The sequence below is a fragment of the Capricornis sumatraensis genome, chromosome 6 (genome assembly GCF_032405125.1).
Source record: "Capricornis sumatraensis isolate serow.1 chromosome 6, serow.2, whole genome shotgun sequence".
Classification (NCBI taxonomy): Eukaryota; Metazoa; Chordata; class Mammalia; order Artiodactyla; family Bovidae; genus Capricornis; species Capricornis sumatraensis.
Window position 1 is genome coordinate 14,733,721 of NC_091074.1, and position 16,713 is coordinate 14,750,433.

A 16,713-nucleotide genomic window follows, 5' to 3' on the forward strand; every position below is an offset into this window, starting at 1 on the left:
TCTACTTAGCAAGATTAAGTCAGGTTTGATTTCTTTTCCAAAATTCATCCATTTAAAAAGTGTAACAAAATATTAGAAGTTATTTCCAGTGTTAATTTTAATCCAAATGATTCAAAGACAAAGGCATGTCAGTTAAGTAGTAATGAACAGGTTCTTTATTCAAGCTTACTTGTAAATCAGTATTTAAGAGATACAAAACTAATTCTAATTTACTTTCTAAAAATTTACAAAATATAAAAAAACTAATGTGATCTATTAAATAGTATATAATTCTCTAATTATATGATATATGCCATTTTTAATATTGCTTGATGCTCCTCACTTATAAACAAACACTGGCATTTGCCTTATGCAAGCATCATAAAATTATTGGTCATTTCCTCTTTCTATGGACTACATGTTTGAAAATTTAACATATAATCTCACTTGAGTTCTCCAAAATCAATTAAACGCAAGGGAGGAAGCAGATGGTTTTAAACACAATCCTGAAAACCAGCAACACAAACTTGAAATCAGTAGCACTGTTGGTTTTGAGGAAAGACAGCCTCAATTTCAAGCCTGGGATTCCTCTGGAAAGGAAGATTACTTCAGAAGGGCTGTTGGAGTGAAGGGTTAAGAGATGACACAACATAAAAAGGCATAGGACCAGATTACAATTGTCTTCAATAAGCAAGCTGGCAACCATCCAAAACTATCTTGTTTTGTAAGCAGTAAATACAAAAGAAACTACAGCATGAACTCTGTTGAGTAACTATACATTTGCTGAATACGTGTATAAGTCTTGTTGATTTTTAAATTTAAGTTTCAGAAGAATGTTATAGAGGAATCCTTACACCATATTGGAGGTGTTGTTTAATCACTAAGTTGCGACCCCATGAACTGCAGCACGCCAGGCTTTCCTGTCCTTCACTATCTCCCAGAGTTTGCTCAGACTCATGTCTATTGAGTTGGTGATTGCTATCCAATCATATTCTCTGTCGCCCCCTTTTCCTCTTGCCCTCAATCTTTTCCAGCATCAGAATCTTTTCCAGTGAGTCAGCTCTTCGCATCAGGTGGCCAAAGAATCGGAGCTTCAGCTTCAGAATGGTGCCGAAATCAATCAAAAGGGTTGATTTCCTTTAGGGATTGACTGGTTTGATCTCCTTGCTGGCCAAAGGATTCTACCACCAAGAGTCTTCTCCAGCACCACAGTTCAAAAGCATCAATTCTTTGGTACTCAGCTGTCTTTATAGTCCACATCTCACAACCGTACATGACTACTGCAAAAACCATAGCTTTGACTAGACGGACCTTTGTCAGCAAAGTGATGTCTCTGCTTTTTAATACCCTGTCTAGGTTTGTCATAGCTATTCTTTCAAGGAGCAAGAGTCTTTCAATTTTGTGGCTGCAGTCACCATCCACAGTGATTTTGGAGCCCAAGGAAATGAAATCTGACACTGTTTCCACATTTTCCCCATCTATTTGCCATGAAGTTATGGGACCGGATGCCATGATCTTCATTTTTTGAATGCTGAGTTCTAAGCCAGCTTTTTCACTCTTCTCTTTTCACCTTCATCAAGAGGCTCTTTAGTTCCTCTTAGCTTTCTGCCATAAGAATGGTGTCATCTGTGTATCTGAGGTTATTGATATTTCTCCTGGTACTCTTGATTCCAGCTTGTGCTTCATCCAGCCTGGCATTTAACATGATGTACCCTGGTGGCTCAGAGGTTTAAGTGTCTGCCTGGAATGCAGGAGACCAGGGTTCGATCCCTGGGTCAGGAAGATCCCCTGGAGAAGGAAATGGCAACCCACTCCAGTACTCTTGCCTGGAGAATCCCATGGAGGGAGGAGCCTGGTAGGCTACAATCTATGGGGTCGCAAAGAGTCAGACATGACTGAGCGACTTCACTTTCACTTTTACCCTGCACATAAGTTAAATAAGCAGGGTGACAATATACAGCCTTGACGTACTGCTTTCCCAATTTTGAACCAGTCTGTTGTTCCATGTCAGCAACCAATACGTTGCTTCCTGAATACAGGTTTCTCAGATGGTAGGTAACGTGGAGAATTCCATGGACAGAGGAATATGCTAGACCCTATAGCATTAATGATAGTTATTAATCAGGACTAGAACTCTCAGCAGTATAGATAGGTGCTTCTGTGAGTCTGTGTCTTATAAGTAGCAAGGAAATCATGACCCAGTACTCGTCTAAATTAACACAGTTTCCAGAAGAAGGAAGGGTGTAGCTCATTACCATCCACGTGATATAGTAAAATAAGTGTCCAATTCTGGGTGTTGCGTTTTATGGGACATATTGACAAACTAGAACCATCCGAATAAAGGAAACCAGGGTCTGAGTGGGTTGTTGGAAGGTTAGACTTTATGTTAAATAGGGAAGAACCAAGGGAGATAGAGATATTAGGTCTAAAGATGAAGCTATTTAGGAAAGAAGAAAAGATTAAGACATTGAGACATCTGAAGAGGTTAAGACTTGTGACATCTGTGTCACAAAGAAAATAAACAGTGTGTGTGGTTTGATTTAAACTGATGAAACTTAGAACTTCTTGCCCCCCAAAATACATACTGCTAGGTTTTCAGTGATAGAAAGTAACAAGTATCAGAGTTTCACCTTAAGAATATATAAAAATAGTGACTTTCAAGGGGTCCCTTTTCACATAGTAATGGGAAAAGTAAAAAACTAAGGCATGAGCAAGGTGAGAAAATTGAATACAAATCTACTGACTTAATGTAGTAGTACGTGTGTGTTAGTCGCTCAGTCATATCCAATCCTTTGTGACCTCATGGATTGTAGCCCATCAGGCTCCTCTGTCCATGGGATTCTCCAGATAAGAATACTGGAATGGGTTGCCATAGGAGAAAAAAATGGCAAAATTAATGGCAAAAAAGTAAGAGGACATAATTGGAGCTGCAAGTAGAGGAGAACAGGGGAAAGGATCGAAAATACAGGTGGGGTCTAAGATACTTTCTCAGCCTGGAGGACGGGATGGCTGTACTGGTTCAGAGACAGGTGTTTGGAGAAAGCATTAAAAGACAAAAACAGAGTGCACGTTGGTTTTCTTTTTAGGGAAGATAAGCCATCCAGAAAGAGTTGGACAAGAGCAAACTCTTGGCTCCTTGAGCAAAATGGTAAAGATTTCTATCAACAGTGGTGGAGGGTATAACAGGAAATCCATTAGGAACAAACAAAAGGAATGGTAAGCAGCAATGAAAACCCAAGAGCAGTTAAGGTGAATTCATCTCACCTCATGTTAAAGCTTTAAATAGAATACATGCTTTCAGTGATTCAAAGATAATATATATATGTCAAGAAATTCTGTAAAGCATCCTCCCTGGAGTCCGTCACTAAAATTTATTATGCAAATGACAGCACCAAGACTTAATCAATATAATTAGAGTGGTAAGTTGTTTAAACATAAGGTTTATTTAGGTAGCAAAAACAAGTAAGTTAAGAAAACATATGCAAATAGCTAAAACCAATATTAAGAAGGCATTCAGATAGAAGAACGATGTGTTGAATGAAGCTCAGTCCCCATTTTCTTATTACTGTAAGGATGGCTCTTTCACACAGCCATTTCTGTTTTAAGATATACATTCTTTGCTTTTCTTCTATTGTATTAAACTCATGTTTTTCTCTATTTCTGGAGAAGGAAATGGCAACCCACTCCAGTACTCTTGCCTGGAGAATCCTGTGGAGGGAGGAGCCTGGTAGGCTACAGTCCATGGGATTGCAGAGTCGGACATGACTGAGCGACTGAGCGAGTGACAGGTTTTTCTCTTTTTTTAAAAATAAAATCATTATTACCCATAGTGTACTTCAAAGGGAAAAATCTACTATATATATGTTCAGAACCAAAAAATATATATCTGGGGACAAAGTGAATTCTAGGAAACTAGGCATGTAAAGTACTGACTTCTGCTGTGAACCTAAAATTGCTTTAAAGTCTTAATTTTTTTAAGTGCTGAATACTAGTACTGAAAGTACTGGCAATTGGCCCAGACACTTGGCAGAAACATTGTGTAACAGTTGGTATCAATAGAAAAAATTACTAATAAAACAAAACTGACATACTAGGGAGTATCTTTAATGTGTTTTCCTAAAGAACAACTTAGGAAAGAAATTTAGTGAAAAAAATTGCTTTAACTAGTTTTGTTCAAACTTGCTGTTGTAGAAAATGTAAAAAACAAGTATTACAGCTACTACTTTTCAGGTAATAAATCTGTCCTTCGAGCATTACACAACAGAAAGCAAACTGGACACTGCATTTGATTTCCTTTTTAAAAGGACATTTGAAAACTTTTAGAAAACAATCCTTAAATTTTAACAATAAATACTTATAAAATGAAATACTTCAATCTAGATTTCTAATTTTTGTTTCAATATGGAACTGATCTATTAATAGTCAAGTGTACATTTTAAACACAGGGAAATGAGCAATTGAAATGTACATTTTCACAGTAAAAAAACATAAAAGTAAGATATTATATTATAAAAGCTTTAATTTTAAAATTTTAATTATTTCTAAAAAAAATTAGCACATCAGGGGAAGCCCTTCCCCCAGTCAGAGTATTCCCATTGTCTTATTTGAAAATAGCAGCAGCAGTGGCTAAGATGACAGCTCTGATACCATTTTTCCTTTTCCTAGTGTTACCATAATTGCCAATAAAAATGTAAAATCTATTAATATTAGCCAGTGCAGAATTTCTCATTCTTCCTATTTATTTAGAGAACATGGGCACTATAGTTAATGGAAAAAACACATCTAGAAATTCTTCTAGGGATATATACTCTGCAAATTAAAATATCAACATTTTGTATTTTAGCTGAAGTAAAATAAAGATTATATTACTTAAAGGGCTAGTTTTAAAACTAGGTATCCATGTTTTTATGCTGTCATTTCATTTCATTCTACCCACTAAGTTTAGCTATGCCACTCTCTGGTGTACAACACTGTCCTTCAGCATGTAACTTCAGAAATGTCACACAATACTTTTACTCATAGTAATTTAATTATCGTTAATCTAATCAATAGAAGACTAAAGGAAAAGCTCTGACCAAATTTTTAAAGTTCTCTAACTGGAATTGGTCAGAACCCCATATTCTGTCTGGAAGATGATGAAAAGTCATGAGTATGGAATATGGACTGAAGTCAGCTTACTCATGGACCTGTCTGAGTTGGCAAGGATTTCAGTCTCCAAAAACAATTTACGGAGGGCTTTTGGTACATGAAAGTAAAGTACACAATGCTGAGGAACTGCTAAGAACAGTCACAACTACACCCTAAATTATTTGTAGCTATTAGAAAATGTCAACAGGAAACTCAAAAAAAGCAGGGATAGTTCAAAGAAAATAAAAAGAAAAATGGAAAATCATCTCAAATGGAGTCCAGGAAAAATGGAGGTGAGGTGGAGGACAGATCTTTCTGTTTCTTTTTCATAGGAGAGAAAGCAATGCCATGAGACAAAAATTACATGAACTTCGTTGTCTAAGGTTTCAAATAACACTACAAAGTTCCTATTCATTGGTTCTAACAGCTTCAAACAGAAAGCAAGCTGTATCTGTGAGTTCTAAGAGTCACCAGGAGTCACACCCGTCACTGGGACAGACCACTGCATGAAGATGACGTTACTTCTAAAGTGATAAATTACTCAGTTCACTTCAGTTCAGTCCCTCAGTCATGTCTGACTCTTTGTGACCTCATGGACTGCATGCCAGGCCTCCCTGTCCATCACTAACTCCCGGAGTTTACTCAAACTCATGTCTGTTGAGTCGGTGATGCCATCCAACCATCTTATCCTCTGTCGTCCCCGTCTTCTCCTGCCTTTAATCTTTCCCAGCATCAAGGTCTTTTCAAATGAGTCAGTTCTTCACATTAGGTGGCCAAAGTATTGGAGTTTCAGTTTCAACATCAGTCCTTCCAATGAATATTCAGGACTGATTTCCTTTAGGGTGGACTGACTGGATCTCCTTGCTGTAGAAGGGACTCTCAAGAGTCTTCTCCAACACCACAGTTCAAAAGCATCAATTCTTTGGCGCTCAGCTTTCTTTATAGTCCAACTCTCACATCCATACACGACCACTGGAAAAACCATAGCCTTCACTAGCTGGGCTTTTGTTGGCAAAGGAATGTCTCTACTTTTTAATATGCTGTCTAGGTTGGTCATAACTTTTCTTCCAAGGACTTAGGTGTCTTTTAATTTCATGGCTGCAGTCACCATCTGCAGTGATTCTGGAGCCCCCCAAAATAAAGTCTGTCACTTTTTCCACTGTTTCCCCATCTATTTCCCATGAAGTGATGGGACCAGATGTCATGATCTTAGTTTTCTGAATGTTGAGCTTTAAGCCAACTTTTTCACTCTCCTCTTTCAGTTTCATCAAGAGGCTCTTTAGTTCTTCTTCACTTTCTGCCGTAAGAGGAGATAAATTACTACTAAAAGTTAAATATAGCAATCATTATTGTAATTATATTGACAAAATTGCTGGTAGGCTATGTAAGCTTCTAGAAAAATACTATCTCTGATCTGTCTGTAAATTAGAAAAAGATAGCATTAATCAAAATATGGAGATAAATCTCTATTAGGTTAAGGTATGGTTACTAACACTTCAAACTAATGACAAAGTGACACATTTAAGCACTAATGTTATGTCTAGAATTCCTGCTTTATAAAAATCACACACAAACATTTCACTTGCCATATGTGCATTTACAGAAATACACATACATATATAGCTATTTAAATGACAGACTTTGATAAATAAAACTTACAAATTTATATTATCTGGAATATACATTTATAAATATATTTTAACAGCTCTGAAGCAATTTTCAAATAAACAAGACTTTTTAAATGTTTTCCTGACTGAGAACAAATGAATACTTTTAAAAGGACATTAAAAAAAAAAAGATTTTTCAAAAACCCAAATCTTATTACTAGAGAAGTTGGGGTTTAAATGGAAGTTTTGTTGTCATCACAGGTGCATACTCTTTCATGTAATTGAAGTCTCTGTTCATCCTACCACTATTTCAGCCAAGCATGTTTAAATTTGAGCATAATGTTGTATGTACCTTGATTTATTGCTTAAAATGTCTTTTAAAAGATTAAGCATTACCACTGAACCAAAAAGTTACTGGTTAATAACACTATTAAAATATGCAAAAACTGCTCATCACATGTCAGAAAACAAAATTAAAGGCAAAGTTTATCACTATCTAAAGCTAGAAGATGCTGGTATTTCTGATACATACTTGATGAAGGACCATTACTCAGGTGTAAAATATTTATCTACTACAACCCAAAAGTTCCAGGAGACAAAGAACCCCTAAACCTAGAGCAGTACCTGCTGCTGATACTATGGTGTGTGCAGTTGTGCTTCTAGTATAAAATAAAGCTACAGTTTGGTGAGCACTAAGCATTTAACACATACTATTTCATTAAATCTTCATGACACCTCCATGATATACATACTACTATTATTCCCATTTTGGAGTTGGGGAAATTGAAACACAGAAGGTGTAAATAATTTGCCAGAGGCCAGAGTTATATGCCTAGGAAGTGCAGAGATACTTAATAAATATCTGTTGAATGAATGCTCAACTCTTTCTGTATAAAGCTTCCAGATGACTTTCAAGAGAAGCTGTAAACTTGTAAGGATTATATAATTCAAACAGCGGGGAGAAAAGATAATTGTAACATAAAAAAGAAAAAAAAGTATATCTAAAACCTATGAGTTAGATAGGTGCACTATAAACACCTCAAATTATAAACTCATAAAGGTTGAAATCATTATTCCCAAAATAAAAAGCGACATGTCATTCTAATGATATATTTAATTATATTTATATTTTTGCTAATAAGTGGTTCAGAAAGATCTTAAGACTTTTATTATATAGAAGGTATCTCTAAAAATCTTATGAAAGGGAAAAACGTTACATAATCTTATGGATAAATGTACACTACAACTAGCTGGTTGAAAATGCATAGTGTTTCTTTAATACTTCCATATTTCAAAGCTGCAATTAAATTGATAGATGGTGTGCAACTGATGATATCCAATAATTGAGGAAATATTGTCTTTTCAATTTCTGATAAAGTCGTCATATTTGAGTGACATCTACTGTGACACTGGTAGCAACAATTTCAAATTTAGGAAAGACATTCAGGGGAGACAACTACTTCTGATGGTAAAGCTGAGAACTTAAATCTAGAAAGTGATGTCAAGTTTCACTGAAACTATGATTACATCAGATAAAGAACACTGGAGAGGTGTCAAGGTAGTCAGATAGGGTATAATTAGGAAATAAAAGACAAACAATTTCCTTGGAAACTATAAATACAATACTGCAGTTTCTAGGAACATTTATCTAAATTGGTAACTAAATTCATACGAAGAAAAAAATCTCCCTAATTTTTAGCATTTCCTATTTTAAAATATGAAGTATGAGTGCTGTGGTGTCAAAAATATTCTAATTAAAATACACTAATTTTATTCTTTCCTCTAGTTCTTAGTCCTCAGTACACTGTGCATTAATTTCAGTATGTTTTTACTCCAGTAGCAAATTAGTATTTCCTGTAACATACAGAGGGCTTCTCTCATAGCTCAGTTGGTAAAGAATGTGCCTGCAATGCAGGAGACCCCGGTTTGATTCCTGGGTCAGGAAGATCCCCTGGAGAAGGGAAAGGCTACCCACTCTAGTATTCTGGCCTGGAGAATTCCACTGACTGTATGGTCCATGGGGTCGCAAAGAGCTCAGTTGGACACAACTGAGCGACATAACATACAGAGGAAAACAAAAGCAAAGCCCATCAGGTGGTTTGGGTGATAAATAAACGATGGAATACTCTAGTCCTGAATCTTTTTCAATTAGATACAGACTAGAAAGGGGCCTGGGAAACTAATTTTCTCTGAAGCTTCTGAAAGGTTTATGCCAAGTCTATAAATGTCCTTCTGCAGACTGATTCTAAACCACGTGTGGGAATGACTTGGAGACAGGGGAGGGTATGGGAGGATGGTCAAAGATACAGTATGGTCAGGACAAAGTGTAAAATAAAGGTGATCTAGTAGACACCAGACAAAACCAACATATGACAGATCAGACTGAAACAGACAGAAACATACATACATACGCACATACCGACATATACATCATGTTGCCCTTAAGAGAGTTTTAATGTTTAGTATGACTAAATGCTTAGTTATGTATGACTAATTTTAGTTTAGTACGACTTGACTAGCTGTACCAGGTACAAGGTTATTAAGTTATCTAGACAGAGGTTAATTAATATTCAGTGTCTGAGAGGCAGAGTTTTTTTGTACTTTGACTCTAACAATGATCAAGGTAAAGGGATTTTGCTAATGAATGAGAGCATTTTAGGTCTTTTGAGTATATATATATATTTTTATAGAGAAGGTATATTTGGTAAGGGATTCCTCTCATTGTCAACAAGCTCTTTTTGCTCTAAATAAATTCTCATCAGCAAACTGAAGATAAAATTAATTTGCTAATGAGAACCAGCAATGTCTATTTTTTCTGAAAAAACTTGGCTCAGAATTACATCTCAAACTCCTATGAGTTTGGGTGATGATGATTATGTAGCATTAGTAGGTTTTAACTACAAAGAGCAGGAACCTCAATTCAAAAAATGTCCAGTGATTTATTGCCTCGTATAAGAAGTCCCAAATTACTAAGGCTCTAGGATTTTTAGGCTCACACACAGAACACAGACCCAATTCTTTCTTTCCAGTGTGTCTTTCTGGGTGTGTTAACAACCTACATGGCTGCAAGGTGGTCAGAGGTGTTTCTATCACTCCATCCCTATACACCCATGTCCAGAAGTACACGTGTGCACAGACAGCACACAGTATTCTTTCTTCCAATCTCATAGGTTGACACTGCATTACATGGATGTCATGGAAGCCAAAGGGAATGAAAGCAACATCATTAGCTTGGGATAATCTATACTCAACTCCTGAGGAATGGAGCTGGGCTCTCAGCTGTTGAGGGTCTTTATCTAGTGAGGTATCTAAGTGATGGGATTTAAATCCTACCCAGGTAGGACTATAGGGATTTTTAAAAAAATAACTTTCACAATAGTGGAACTGGAAGGAACTCCAGACATCTCCTGAGTTCTGCTTATATTCTTTCGTTTTTCCACACTGTGTAGCAGTAACTATTGCCTTCTGGTAATTAAGTATAGTCACTTCAACCACAGAATAATTATCTATGCTTGTACCTTTTCTTCCTCCCTTTAGGTCTATTTGTTCAGTGGCAGGAGGACCTAAAACAGCGAGAGGGTGGTCTCTGTAAGCAATTTGAATTGTTGTGTCTCTGGTGTCGATACTCTTGCCTTGACTATTAATGTCTCTAAACCAGCAGAGCCCCAGGAACAAGGGAAGCAGAATCACACATTTTTCGAGTGTCTCACTAGTGAAAACACTGCTGCAGACTCTTGGAAGCCAGCTCAAAGGCCGTTTTGCTCTTTCACTGCTTCTAGCATCTCAGCCACAGTTTCTAAATCATGTTAAGTCTAAGCCAATTGCATGACCCTTTCTCTTCTGTTCTCCACTGGTCTAGAGGTGTTCATGTGATTCAGTTTGGGTCATAAGACATGAGCAGAAGCATACTGAAGGCTCCAGAAGAGAATTTTTTTTCTCCTTAATCAGCATAAGGAATTTGAGGAGTTTGCCGCTGATCTTTGTGCTGAGGGTACTTTCATATGAGAATGTGATGCCTTGAGTAGTGGTAGCCAGTCAACACATTGAGCTCCCACTGTATCACTGAAACAACTTTGGGATACCCATTCTGGGTGTCTTCTGAAGCAAATAAATTTATACGGCTTAAACCATTATTAGGTTCTTTGTTCTTTCAAGCCAAAAACACCTAGATGAACCATACAGGGAAAGTGGGTACTAAAGGTACATCATAAAATGTGGTACCGAGTAGAGCAGCACAGTGAAGGGGAGTGAGGACCCAGTCATTCCTAGACACATTTTAGTTTGTGACATTAGCTAAGAGCTTAGGCATTCTCTCTCTGTGCTATGAGGCACTGTTTAAAGTACACCCATCTGACTGTCAAACTGGCTCAGGTTCTACTATATGGCTTAAGTGTATTCCTGAGAGACTGCTCTAACTTCAGTGAAAAGATAAAGTCAAACTTCAAGGCCTGCAGAGCTGGGATAAAACCCCCAAAAGCGGTACATTTGCCAAACTAAAAAGCATCTTTTGTGGCCTGTCAATCTTCCCTGGGAATACCGCTGTTGCAGGAGATTTAACAGAGTTAGTGTAGAGAATGAGACACCAAGGGTATGTTGATGAATGATCTGTTCCAAGTTATTGACACAAGTACTTAATCAGTGTCTACAGGTAGTTATTTGAATACAATATTGCTATCAGGTTTGATGTCCTACCCTTATTTTCCACACTTAACATGTTTGACTACAATCAAAATATAGAACATGAATAAAACTCTTGGTTGTCTAGACTCAACTCTGTTTTATTATTATTATTATTGTAATTAATACTATCAGACCAAAGGAAAGAGAACAAAAAATTATAGATCCATAGACTTTAAATAGGAAAGGAGATTATAGATAAAATAAACATCATATAGCTGTCAGTGAATAATATGGTATTTCCATCATTTAATCCAGGTTTATTTAATTCATTTAGAAACACATTCACACAGAGTAAGACTACAGATAATCTACCCTAGCATACCTCAGAATGTGTCCCCCAGAATGTTACTTTATAGCCCTCCACCCCACCTCGACAAAAAGAGACTATGACAAAAAAACTCACTCACAACACTTTCCTCTTAGATAGTCACAATGGGCATCAATATATTATAAAGGCTTTGAAAAGTTACTCTTTAAATAAGCCAACTAATTGTAACTTATCATGATCAAATTTATTAGACTTGGGAAATCTCTTGACTGTGTCCATTATCTTGTGGAATAATTATTCCAAAAAATACATTTGGGAAATGTGTACTTCCTGATGATATCAGAGTTTTATACCTCCAGGAAAATAGTTACTGTTCATCACTGCTTTTATGGTATGAAGTCATGGCAATGAACATTTTGGTGCTGTATATTGGAACAAAAAAGTAAGATTTTATATATGAGACAATGTAAAAATTGAGTACAAACACCCAAGTCCTTTTCTATAATGGAGAACTCCTCCAAATTTCCTGTTTGTATTTTAGCTGGTCCAACAACAAAAAGATGATCCCTTGAAAATAATTTGCTTACACATTTACATCTAAAATATATGCTTAGGTAAAATTTAAAATGTTTCTCATAATAGATTTTATCCCAGATCTGTCTAATAAAATACATATAACTGTATGCATGTGGCCCTTTCTACATGAACACAGGAAAAATGTGCTTATATAGTGTTTAAAAGACTTCTTTACCTGACCCCAGTGAGGATACTGGTGATTCCCTGATGGCTCAGACGGTAAAGCGTCTGCCTGCAATGCGGGAGACCCAGGTTTGATCCCTGGGTCAGGAAGATCCCCTAGAGAAGGAAATGGCAATCCACTCCAGTACTCTTGCCTGGAAAATTCCATGGACAGATAAGCCTGGTGGGCTACAGTCCATGGGGTTGCAAAGAGTCGGACATGACTGAGTGACTTCACTTTAATGAGGATATTATTTTAAAAATTTATAAACATATATAGAAACAAAAATAAGCCTATAACATAAAGTTAAACCATGTTCACTACCAATTTCAGCCTCTAAATTTACAAATAACTATGTCAAGAAAACATTTATTACTCAGTGGAATAAGTTACTGGTTTATAAGTAAAATTACTTTATTATAATAATGCTGGGGAATAAAATCACACACGTAACTTGTACATGCAGGGGAAATAGGGCCTAATATAAACAGATGGTTTTTAGCACATTCCTTTACTAGAATGTGGTCACCTGCCACAAGGTACACAAGCTCATGCACAAGATCAAGACTTTACATACAGCTGAGATCACAACGTCATGCATATAACAGCAGCGTGCTAGACAATCGTACCACAAACTGTGCAGAAGTTCTCCCCCACCCCATGAGCCACTGCCAGCAGCTGCTGTGGAGTTTGGTTACCCATATCCGTGACATGAACGATGTCCTTTGGAGAATCTTGCTCCCTGTGGCTGTAAGTATTCTTATTTTTATAATATTTTAATGATGCTTGCTATCAAAATGTTAAGTACAGAACTAGAAATTATGGAAAAGTAGATTTATTACAATACTGAACAATTATATACATCTTATCTCAGGTACTTAAAATAAACACCGCTTACATTTAAACATAACATTAAACGTAATTAATTTACTTCTCAGGCTTAAATAAACCCAAATAATACATCTGATGACAGTGCTCCAGTGAGGGGGAAAAATAGTCAACCTCCATAGGTACTTTCTGATTGCTAGCACTAAAAAATCATGGCAAGAGTCATTCTAAGACCTGGCTGAAATATGACTCATGTAGGTGAGTTCTATATAAAAACATCTACTTGGATGATCTTTTGATTATATTTTGGTTGGTTAAACAACCAAACTGACATTGATTATTTATCAGTCAATGAAAGCAAGTGTAGAATATTAATTAAAATACTTCTCCTCATTTCCCTGCACCTACAAGTGTAGTTCAATGTCCTTCCATGCCTACTTATGTCCTAAGGGTACTCTGGTAAAGAGAGAATTAGATTTTGTTATTAGGCAACAGCTGCTTGCTGAGAGCCTGGGTGATGTTCATAAAAGTACAGAAGCAGAATTCTGGAACCAAAGTCACTTTGAATGGTTTAGTTCCATGCTCCTTGACAACAGTATGTGCCCCTTTCAGAACAGTGAATTCAATACTTCTGGAATGCTCCAGGATATCTTTGAATCAGGTCAGGGAGTAAAAGAAAGAAAATACAGCCAACTCTCAATAACAATGGGAGGTAGGATGGATAAGTAAAAATCTGAAGGTCTAAAAATCTAATTTTTAATTAGTAACTTGAATCCCCTCTTTAAGCAAACATTTGACTTTTATAGTTTATTATCAGATAAAGAGGACTTTAATCTTACCTCTTTTCTCTGCCCCCCTCCAAACACTCTAGAGGAGGTACAAAAGAACTCTATAGTCTGATATATGTAGCTGCAAAGATGGAAACATATTTTGACATCTAACTTTTCCAATTTAGATATTTAAAACTACCCATATAATATTCTAGTATATAAGGGCCTATCTATAGTTTCATTTTTGCATAAAAAGGATGCTTTATAATTTATTTTTAAAATGGTACTCTTTTAGCAAGGAATGACTACTTACCATAATCAATATGAGCAATTACATCCAACTTTTCTGACTTTGAAAAGCTACAACTCAGTACTTACCAAGTTACACTTTCCTTAGAATGTAATATTTGCAACTGATATGAATTGGGGATGACAGTTTTGCTCAACATTGGCATAATTCATGACTGGAGCCAGTATGACTTGATAAATTAGTCCTAATAAGACAGGTCTATTATAGCTGCCTTTCCTGATTCCCACATATCTACAGTAAAACACCATACCCCTCTGCCTCAATTTTCTAGTAATCATCATTCAATTAACTCAAGACACTAATGCAAACTATTTCTTATTGTAACACTAGTCATATGCCTGTTTAAACTGACAACATCAATATTATACTGGTTTTAAATGTATACTTTGAGCTTTAACTTCTAATAAATCATTCTACTTTCATTAAAAGTATGTCTTCTATTCATTGAAAATAAGTGGTGAAAGAAGAGAACAAATATAACATACCTGTTCTTTATAACATATTTGCTTTATAACATATATACTTTGCTGTATTTGTGGGGCTAAGACTTAAATGATCCACCCAAAAGTCATAGTTTTGAGTGTTACACAATTTCTATTAGATTTATAAGAATAGGAAACATTTCTAAAAATCTGAACTTTTCCAGAATACATTGAAATAAGAATAGGGGAGAAGGGGAGCCAGCAACAGAACTGTCTTCATATTTTGATCACTCATATCTTAAGAAATGATTAAATAATTAATTCATTTCAAGCAGTTCTTTTTGATTCTCCCACTCTCTCTCTTATTTGTGTTTGCTTATTGTCTTAAGAAAAAAAATCAGATAATTAATGCAAAATTATGCAATTTTTATAACAATCTATAAGTTGTTTCTATGTTATCATGGGATTAAGATTTTTAAAGGCATTATTTAAAGATATTTTGATGTGTCACGAACTAGAAAAATATCCTTTGTATCCTCTGATAATCATAACTAAGTGGAAATGAGGAAATGAAGAAAATGCTGCAGATAAAGTCTGATGAATATATTTTGTGCTCTCAACTGATAATGTAGTGGTATCTCAACCAAATGTAGGCGATGGCTGCATGTGCGTCATGGAAGCTGCCATACAAAGTGAGCAGATAGCAAGATTAGTACTTGACACAGTAAGGAAGAAAGAAATGACTGAGTCATACAGCAATTACTCCAAATACTGGGCTTCACAGTGATTCAAAAGTCATGTTCAGAGACTTATAATTTTACTTGCAAATGTATTATGTTGGAGCAATTAAGTTCAACAGTTACAAATGTTCAAATTCTTCACTTACCTCATCTGGGTTGGCATTAAAGGTGAGACTGCCTTCATCCAGCTGCATGTACAATTTTCTGAAAGAAAATCCTAGAGGTGGGTTCTTGTTGTAAATGGAACAGTGACCCCAAGTGGATTTACACAGCCTGTAAGTATGATAAAAATCAAATGAGAAAACATGACCAGATTGAATCTTCTAAGTTAAAGATGTAATACATGACAAAACAGTGATATGAAATGATATAAAATTGGATTTTACAGCTCTGAAGTATAAACTGCTTAATTTTATGCTTGTTTTATTTATTTACTAGAGTAAAACAGACAAACATCTTCAAATTCTGACACTTAATAAATGTGAATTAAAAAGATTAGTAATATTCGAGTCCCACTGAAGTTAAACATTAATGATGACAATGATAACAGCTAACATTTACCAAGTGCTTAACAGATGTCAGGCACTATTTAAAGCATTGTAATAGTATTAATTTGCTTAATCTTTACAACCATCCTATGATTTGGCACTACAGATAAACACAGACACCATAAAAAAGCTGCCTATGGTCACACAGCTAATTTGTGTAGAGGCAGGATCTGAATCAAAGGAACTTACTCTCAAGCTTGCAGTACTAACCAAGAGTCTAAACAGAATTAAACAATTATGTGCTCCATTGTGAAATATAACTCAGTGGGGGATGGGGGAACTGCTGGGCAGAGGGAGAAACTGTAATGCTGTAACTTTAACACTTAAATGAAAAGTTGCAACATTAAGATTAGTATATGTTAGGATATTGCTTTAAAACACTGGTTCTTTACTAACAGAGCTAAACATGACTTTTTACAAAATCTGTAATACTTAAAATACCTCAAAACACATTGTTTCTATTAATACACATTGGGACACTTGTTTCCAATTTTGTTCAAGGGCATTAGCTACTGGTTATTATTTAAAAGCTAACCTTTCATCTTGTTACAATTCCTAGAAATTCTGGATGGATACCATAGTTTCACTTTCTGATATTATTGATTTTTGACTCAAACTTCCAAATTTCCTTCTTTTCTCTCTTTTACACACACACGCAGAGAGAGAGAGAGTGAGCTTACAGGAAAATAAGAAAG

At 35.8% G+C, this 16,713-nt stretch overlaps 1 protein-coding gene across 1 annotated transcript in view; it reads right to left on the reverse strand.

Annotated features, from left to right (window-relative positions):
- Nucleotides 1-16,713, reverse strand: part of FBXO8 (F-box protein 8) — a 37,576-nt gene that overhangs the window by 5,729 nt on the left and 15,134 nt on the right. Inside the window, exon 3 of the mRNA XM_068973827.1 lies at nt 15,617-15,743. Coding sequence (XP_068829928.1) covers nt 15,617-15,743 — 127 coding nt within the window. The remainder of the gene's footprint in view (nt 1-15,616; nt 15,744-16,713) is intronic.